The sequence below is a fragment of the Plecotus auritus genome (assembly GCF_963455305.1).
Source record: "Plecotus auritus genome assembly, chromosome: 1".
Classification (NCBI taxonomy): Eukaryota; Metazoa; Chordata; class Mammalia; order Chiroptera; family Vespertilionidae; genus Plecotus; species Plecotus auritus.
In genome coordinates, this window is record NC_137770.1 from 81,730,763 (window position 1) to 81,740,478 (window position 9,716).

Genomic DNA, 9,716 nt, shown 5'->3' on the forward strand with positions numbered 1-9,716 from the left:
CAGTCATGAACCACTTTTTTGCTCAAGTTCCAAGAACATGCTTTCACTTGATTCTATTATAAATTGTAATTAATGTTCCTAATGGAAACTTTTTCAGCTGCTATTTATTTCAGTAATGTGGAATGACCAAAATTTTTCTTACTGTATAATTTGGTATTCTTCAACTGTGTGCCAAATTTGTGTATCGTTATTATGAAACAGACAAGGTGTATCAATGCCAAATGATGATGAGAAAGAGTGTTCACTTTGGTCTCTCTCTCACATGCCTTCCCAGGAAACCATCAGAACCCTGGATTTCCTGGTCTTTCTAGTTTTACAGTCATTCTCCAAGGGCTGTTTAGTAATACTACAGGCTTAGTGCTAGAACCTGTGGCATCTTTAAGGATATAGAAATATTTGACATAAAAATGTTTATTGATGTACATATAAGAAAAGTTGAAAATAAAGATTACTATTTAATTTAATGTCTATGAAAATGTACCATTTGTTTTCTTTTAATTTAGGATTTATATGAATTACATCACACTTGAAAATAACTTGAAGGTCAAATTTTTCTTCCATTGTAAGAATTTCTTATTATGTGTGATAGTTGCTAGGAAATCATAGCCAATCAAAGTAAATGAGTTGCTCATTCACAAACAATTTGAAAAACAAAGTTATAAAAATCAGTTTCAAATTTATAGTGAAGAGTCATTTTTATTATTGGATGTAGAAACACTGACATATATTTGATACATATTACTCTTTTATTAGATAGGATACTTGTTTAATTCCATTTTTAATAGCTATCATTGACATAAAATCATACTCCAGAAAGAAGCATTCTATTTACTTGAGGTATGTTTGAATGTGTGTGACACACTGCCCCAGAGAAGTGTGAGTCCCACAGTTTAGACAGAAAACTCTTGAGAGATGATGGCAGCAATCCCCTTCTCTTTCTCATTCTTCTTTTGTGGAAGATGTTACAAAATCATTACAGCAAATTGTAAGGACTTTGGCTTTCTTTGTTGTTGTTGTTTTATCACAGAGTAACATCATTTGCCTATTGTGTCACAGTGTATGTACATTTATTGGGGAAACTAGAAAATACTAGTATTCTCTGAGAATAATCCACCTTGTTCCTAAGAATAAGCTTGAATTCCTCTTCCTCCAGTCTTCTGTAAAAGTTGACCCAGACCCACTTCCAATCATTGCATCAATTCTTCCGTGCTCCTCTCTGTTTTTCTCTAACTAGTATATAATAATTCCACCGTTAGCCACAAACCAACTAATTCTTAGGAAATTAGGTCAGTCTCCATTCACCTCAGGGCAAAACTGCTCTCAACTGCTCTCTTTATAGCCAGCTGATTTATTGACTTGAATATTTAGAATCTTGTCTTTAACAAACCTCTGATTGACCCTTCTCTGGGCTCAAAAGACCCTCTTTGCCCTGGCCAGTGTGGCTTAGTTGGTTGAGCGTCATTCCATGCTCCAAAAGGTTGCCAGTTTGATACCTGGTCAGGGCATATACCCAGGTTGTGGGTTTATTTCTGGTCTTGGTGCATGCAGGAGGCAACCAATAGATGTTTCAGTCCCACATCAATGTTTCTCTCTCTCTCTCTCTCTCTCTCTCTCTCTCTCTCTCTCTCTCTCTCTCTTCCCCCTCACCCTTCCTTTCTCTCTAAAATAAATTAAACATATTTTTTAAAAAGTCCATCTTTTTCATAGGCCTCCTATCTTACTGTCTCATCTCAGTGAACTGGAGCTCCTATTCCTTCCCCATGGATGCTACATCTCCTTTTAGGGAGGACTTGGTATGTCTTAATGGTCTCTGTGTGCCAGGACCTAGCACAGTGCCTTGTACCCAGAAGACCTTATGTAATGTTTGTTATTCAATTAATTAATAAATAGATTAGAGTGTGAATGGATATTTTAATGCTATGACTGATAGGTAATTACTCAGAGTCATAAAGGATATGAAAGAATGGGTGGGGCAGGAAGTTGTGTTCAGAAAACTTAGATTGATTTTCCAAAAGAATGGATTGACAAGAAATGTGAGATTAATGAGGAAGAGAAAAGAAAAGATATAATTTAGGTGACTGAGGATACTGGACTCATGATGCCCTGTCACTAGTCCAGTAAGTCCCTGTCCTTTTAGTCTCATTTGCCCTTTTAGCCTAATTTGTTCTACCATACCTTTTGCCCTTGGCAGGAGCCTTGTTGGAAGAGATGATGTTGGGCCTGGGTTCCCTGTTGTTGGTCTTCATGCTGGGGCCCTGTCTGGCCCCACCGACCCTGGCTCAGAATGAGAGGTACAGACACTTCCTGGACCAGCACTATGATCCCAATCCAAGTGGCCACGATGACAGATACTGTGAAACCATGATGAGGAGACGAGGTTTGACTTCACCCTGCAAAGACACCAACACCTTTATTCATGGCAGCAGTAACAACATCCAGGCTGTCTGTGAAGACAAGAATGGAATGCCTTATGGGGCAAATTTCAGAATAAGCAAGTCTCCTTTCCAGGTCACTACTTGCAAGCACAGAGGAGGGTCTCCCCGGCCTCCCTGCTACTACAGAGCCACATCAGGGTCCAGAGACATAGTTATTGCCTGTGAAGGTGGCTTGCCTGTCCACTTTGATGAGTCATTTTACAGACCATAAACAGCAGGCCGCTAGCCCAGAGTTGGCTCTGCTCTCTATTCCTGGCATTTCCCCACATACTCTAGAATAGGGGTGGCCACATTCATTGCCAGGGGCCCAGAAAATGAGCGGCCTGGATCTTTTGTTTTCTGTTTTACAATATGTTAATAAATAAAAATGTCTCTGAAATCAGTAGTAATCAAAGTCTTCTCATCAGTTCTTGGCCTATTGATTTTCCCCCATTTTCTCTACTCAGCTGCCCCGGAGAGGATGGCACAGAATACAAATGCCTTTTCCCCTATCAGTTACTTCCTTCTCAGTCAATAGGGAGGTAGATTTTCCCTTTTTGTAAGTGTAAGGATGTTAAATTCATCTTACAGCAGAGGTGGGAAATTCCAGGGCACATGGCTGCTAAGAAGAATTTTCAGGAGGAGCAAATTATTTTTGCTGTTAAATAAGTCAATATTACTTTTACAAATGTTAAACTTTATGGAATAGTGTTTAGAACTAAATACCAACAGATTAATAAAACTTTACCTCTCTTCAGTTTTCACATTTTTAAAGATATATTTCAAATAAAACGCAAGGCATATTTATTAATGGATTCAAACCTTTCCTCTAAATTCTCTATAAGAAGCAAACTCAATTAATATTTCAATATCCCGTTATTTCAAAATACCTAGATATTTAAATTTTTTTACTATTTAACCCAGCAAACTCCAAAGTTTTAAATTACCAAAAAATTATGGAAAACTATGTTTAGACATATATATATATATATATGTATATATGTATATATATATATATCACTGAAAAAGCTTTATCATAAACCCTTTATTTTAGTTACATCTATTTATTATGTTTTAACAATGTTGTGATTTTAAAGCTAATTGTTTTTACCCAAGGCATTTTCTTGGCAGATTTTGTAACAGGGATAACTCACTGGCCTTCAGTGGCTTTAATGTGAAAGTACTATTTTATGTTATTTTCCGTTATAAAAACAGGAGTTCCCCCTCCCCTGCCTGCCTTCACTGGTATTTCTGCACCTTCCTGGAGGGTTTTTCTACAGAGCTGTTCCTCCCAGTGTTATGGGCAAAAATAGAACATTGGGAACTAGTTATGGTTATGGGAAATATTAATCTGTTAGCCAAGATTGCCTAACCAGGACATACCACCTGGCTGGGAGTCATATGTTCCCTCTCTCCTTGGAATGTGGTACATTTTTATTCAAGAACTGCCCATTATCATGAAAACATTAACCTTGTTGCCCAAACAATGGAATCCCAACCCAGACTGCATTGCTTACTTCCCCATGCCCTTAATCCCTACTTCCCCATGTAATCTTTGTCCCTATATTCATAAACCAGGGAACAGCAAACTAAAGTCCCCAAAAGATAGAAAGCCAAAATTACATTAGACACACAGACAGAAATCTTACTAGCTAAGAGTTTCTGGTGACTGACACCCTGAGAGGGAGAGCAAGAGGAGTACATTCTGACAATCTCTGTTTCATGTTCAGTCTCAACACACATAACTGGGCTTCCCCAAAGCAGGACATGCCCCATCTTTAAACAAATTAAACCAAACAACAAAGAAACACAAAACATCAACAGAAACATTCTTATACAGATGCGCACAATGCACTAAAATTTATACCACAGAGTGCCCTGCATTAAAAAACCACCGAAGCAGAGCAATATCTCCTGTCCCTGGTTCGGGGACTATCCCTCCCCTGAACCTCGCGTTTTCCCAAATAGACTATTTGGGGAAGAATTCTATCTAGGTCTAAAATTTTTGTTTCCCATACTCAGAAAGTCCCTTGTGACTCTGTTTCTGCTCAATCCCCCATATTAGAGATGTCTCGCACTCCCCAAGATTTCTTTTTGTCCCTCTCTGGCCATTTCCCTTGTGAGAGAATGGAAGAACAGATCAGAACTTCACACTTGCTTTATATGTAAGACATTTCCCAATCACATATACCCGACCGCCAAGGATACCCAACCACCAAGATGGTATTTCCACCTTGGGCCATGTATGAGACTTGCCTGGTATCATTTTCGCCACCTTCCAAAGAAAAACAGTCTCAGACTTATCTATGGCACCTGCAAAGAGACAGGGCCCAGGCGAAGGGCCACACATAATTGGGTGGGACATGCCTCCCCTTCAACCACGGACCCTCCCTAGTCTGGGCACAGAAATCCCAGACGCGCCCCCAAATTTTGAGAAAACGCTCACCTGTCTAAATTTCAAATGATGGACTGGGAAACAGAAACATGGCAAAAATGAGACTTTTAATAACACTCTCAAGAGCAGGTGTCCATCGTACAGCACACAAGTGGGGAAGGGAACATAGACTATTTTTTTCATTGATTTTTTTACAGACAGGAAGGGAGAAGCATAGAGAGTTAGAATCATTGATCAGCTGCCTCCTGCACGCGCCCCACTGGGAATGTGCCCGCAACCAAGGTACATGCCCCTGACGGGAATCGAACCTGGGACCCTTCAGTCCGCAGGCCAATGCTCTATCCACTGAGCCAAACCAGTCAGGGCTAGACTACTTATTTAGTCCCTCATTTGGTTCCTCATTGGCTGAGTCCTATGAGGTTACCTGTTTCTTCATACATTGCCTAGGTGTTGCTGTCTCTCATTGAGACATTTAAAATATTGGCTGAGATCTTTTCTTTTTCTTTTTCTTTTTTTTTTTTTTTTTGGCTGAGACCTTTCTAGTTGATTCCACCTCCCTTTGTTTAGGGGAATCTTCTTGGGAAAATGTGCTATCAGCCACGTGCACAGCTCTCATACCTTCTCCCCACTGCCCACATTCTGTTTGCTCTGGGGAAATTCAGTATCTGCCTGGCCACATGATGTTTCTTTTCTATAGAGTTTGAATAAGAGGGATGTTTCTTACACTGAGCACCTACCATGTACCTGGCATTATGATAAGTACTTAACATTGATTTTATCATTTATTCTTCCTAACATCCCTAAGTGAAAGGTATTATTATGCTCACTTACTTAAGAATAATAATGCTGAGAGAGGTTAAGTAATTTCCCCAAGATCAGATATTTAATGTGGCAGAGCTAGGTCTTTGGGATCACAGTATCAAAAGAAGTTCTTATTGCGAATCAATGTTGTAGAGTGGAGAGAGGCTTTGGGACAAGCTTTGACCAAAAAGTATGTGTTGGGATGGTTTGGGGATCATTTTATTTTCTGTTGTAGCTATAGCCTTAAGATACACTCATTGATGTCTACATTGAACTTCTGTTGGTAAATATTTGTTGATGTCTTGTTAAATTAGTTGGTTATTGTGGCTGAGGCTGTGGGTTTGCTCTTGTATGAATAGTTTAGGTCTTCTCTGTAGCCAGTTATCTTTCTAAATCACTAGAGGCCCAGTGCACAAAATTCATGCATGGGAGCGGGAGGATATACCTGAGCCCAGCCTGAACCCTCTCCAATCCAGGACCCCTCAGGGGATGTCTGACTGCTGGTTTAGTCCCAATCCTAAACCGGCAGTTGGACATCCCTCTCACAATCTGGGACTGCTGGCTCCTAACCACTTGCCTACCTGCCTGCCTGATCGCCCATAACTGCCTCCGCCTGCCAGCCTGATTGCCCCCTAACTGCTCCCTGCTGGCCTGATTGCCCCTAACTGCTTTCCCCTGCCAGCTGATCCCCCTAACTGTTCTCCCCTGCTGACCTGATCCTCCTAACTGCTCTCCCCTGGTGGCCTGATCACCCCTAATCACCTCTGCCTCTGCCCCGCCACCATGGCTTTATCCTGAAGGATGTCTGGAAGGTCTCACTGTCTAATTAGCATATTACCCTTTTATTCGTATAGATATCTTGGACACAAAGAAGCAGGATGAGAAAAAGTAGATAAAACCATGCAAAATCGAAGGTGAAAGATTAACCATGCAAAATTAGATTTGGGGAAAATAACCCAAACTACCTTGTTGTGATGAAGCTATTACCCAAGTGCTAAGTGTGCCTTCAAAAATTCTATCCATTAGTCTAAAGATGAGGGGATAATCAAGCATCATTTCTCCCTGCTCTCATATCTTATATCTACATCTATAGGCTCTGGTATGTGCCATAGAGCTTTCTAGCTTTTTGTATACAAGCAAAAGTTGGCTGTGACTATAGGAGACAGCATTTTAGAGAATGAAGTTATGTTTGAAACTGATATGCAGGTCCCTCATCAGTCATTTCAGTCACCCAGACAGTGTGACCTGCTATCATGAAGCAGCATCTTTGAAAATAAAGGACAGTTGTACCCATATACATCAAACCAGGACTTCAGGTACAATCAGCCCATGGACTGCATATGTAAAAATGGGCCTGTGTGACCCTCAAAAAACTGTCCTTTCTGTTTTGGGTTGCTCACTTCCTGTTGAGTCAGAGATTAATTTTATTTGCTCTAGTACAGTGACTTTCAATGGGTATGTCGCAAGAATTTTTAAAACATGCAATACCTGACTATTCAGTCAGGAGCGCTGACCACTTTTCCCTTAGATTGGCAAATTAAAAAATGACAACCAACACAATAGCTGCCTGGTGTGAATGAATCAAAATTATACCTATTTATTTTGTCAGACTGTCAAATAATATATTTTTTGGTGTGCTGCAGAATTTAATAATTAATTTATGAGTGCCATGATATGAAAAAGGTTAAAAATTGCTGCTCTAGTGCCTCATTGCTACTCTAGTGCCTCATTGCCAGGGTCAAGGAGATTCACAGTTCATGAGTTCATGCCAGTCCCAGGAGTGACTGTCAGATGGCAGCATCTAGCTAGCTGGTGTTGGTGAGCAATTCCCACTTCCACTGCTACCCTATTTCACCCCTGATTAAATTCTGTTGCTAGAGAAAAGCAACCCTGAACATAAATGTCTTGAATATCCCAAATATTTGGGAAGTGGAAAGAGAGAGGCAGTAGAAGATGTAGAAAAAGCACTGATTTTAAAGCCAGATAGGTCTGGGTTTTCTTTCCTTGGTCAACAGAAGCAATGCTCTGACACTATATGGCAATACTTTCTTTGTTGTGTCTCTGAAGGGTTTTGTTTAGTTTTTATGTTGTTGTTGTTTTTTTAAACTCTATAAAACATATGTTTATTTTCCACTGTCAAAAGTGCCAACAAAATGAGTGATTAGTGTTTCCCAAGTGGTGGGCCCTGCCCACATCAATAGCCCTTGCTAATCACTATTTTGCATTTATGTGCCAATGTTTTCCAACTAGAGTTATGTATCACATGGTTTCTTGATATCAGAATGTTACCTACGTTGGTTCTCTGTTTGGAATACCCTTCTGTTGTCATTTACCTGCTCTATTCCTATTTTGTATTTATATACTAGAGGCCCAGTGAATGGATTTGTGCACCTGTGGGGTCCCTTGGCCTGGCCTGCAGGATTGGGCCATAACTGGCTCTCTGACATCCCTTGAGGGATCCTGGATTGCAAGAGGGTGGTTCTCAGGTGACGCACCCAGGAATCGGGCTCCCTCCTCTCTGGTTCTGAATGCATCACCCAAGAACTGTAGCTACCAAGTCACCACAGCTCAGCAGTTTCTGTGTTAAGCATCTGACCCCTGTTGGTCACTGCGTGTCATAGCTACTGGTTGGACGGTAGAACGGTTAAACGGCTGAATGTTCGGACAGTTGCTTAGGCTTTTATATATATAGATCTTTAAAGTTTCAGCTTACATGGCATCTCTTTTTGACTAACCCAGGAATTTTCCTGATATTGATTCCTTACACCTACCCAAACTGAATGATCCTTCCTTCACAATAAATTATATCATTCCAATGTGTGTGACATTTATATATGTTATATGTGCAAGAGTATGTGTGGTGATTGGTATAAGAATTAGAGGTATGTGTTATATGGATTATGCTTGGATGTGATTTGTGCTGTGTGTAGTTTAAGGTAAGTGTTATACGTGTATAATATCCTTATGAATATGATGAGAATGTAAATGTTTAAGTATCAAGTTGTGGGAAAGTTGTGACCTAGACATTAATTGTGTCGACATGCTGAATTTCACTCAGATTGGGAGTGGGAGTTGGGCTGAGCTGATTTAGTATAACATATAGTGTGGTCTTACCTCATAGTATGTGCTCAGTCTACATTGGTCTTCTTCCTTTTCCATATTTGTCTTGGTACTTTCATTATGACTTTGATAAAACCAACATCACAAGTGTCCATCAATCATATCCTCTCACTGATGTCAGAAGATAGAGGTTTCTAATATGAAAATATAGTACTCTGTTATCTGTATGAAAGCTATAAGTTCCCAGGATTATAAAGAACCTCCTCCATCAGCTATAGAAAGACGGAGGTTCCTACTGGACTCATTTATTAAGAACTAGAGGCCTGGTGCATGAAATTCGTGCCCAGGAGGGGGGTCCCTCAGCCGGTCTGCACCCTCTCCAATCAGACATCCCTCTCACAGTCCAGGACCCCTGGTTCCTAACTGCTCCCCTGCTGGCCTGATCGCCCCTACTGCCCTTCCCTACCAGCCTGATCACCTCTAGCTGCCCTCCCATGCTAGCCTGATCACCCTAACCACCTCTGCCTTGACCCCCACCACAGTGGCTTTTTCTGGAAGGATGTCCAGAAGATGTCTGGTCTAATTAGCATATTACCCTTTTATTAATATAGATATCTCTAAGGCCTGGCTAGTGTTGCTCAGTGATTGACCTTCAACCCATGAACTAGGAGGTCATGGTTCGATTCCCACTCAGGGCACATGACAGGGTTTCAGGCTTGATCCCCAGTAGGGGGCTTAGAGGAGGCAGCCAATCAACAATTCTCTACCATCTTTGATGTTTCTATTTTTTCTCTTCCTCTCCCTATCTCTCTAAAATCAATAAAAACATATTTAAAAAATATCTCAAAGGAGGCTAATGCAATTTAGCTGGGTTAAACAGTAGTTTCCCAAGGAATAATACACTCTGTAGAAGATATTAGTATAATTGAGTTTATCTGATAATAATCATTTTCACTTGCCAGAGAAATAGGGTGGGGTTGGAGAACTTTAAAATGCAACTCTTCTTAAGAATGAGGCTCAAGACTTACATTTTGTTGGAGGGCAGA

The 9,716-nt window shown here is 40.5% G+C and overlaps 1 protein-coding gene across 1 annotated transcript; it reads left to right on the forward strand.

Moving 5' to 3' along the window:
• Nucleotides 1-2,208: 2,208 nt before the first annotated feature.
• On the forward strand, nt 2,209-2,646 carry LOC308247342 (angiogenin-like; the record flags this gene model as incomplete). The annotated part of the gene is made up of 1 exon (XM_080666324.1): nt 2,209-2,646. One exon carries the CDS (start codon nt 2,209-2,211, stop codon nt 2,644-2,646), a length of 438 nt encoding a protein of 145 aa, XP_080522450.1.
• Nucleotides 2,647-9,716: the final 7,070 nt, after the last annotated feature.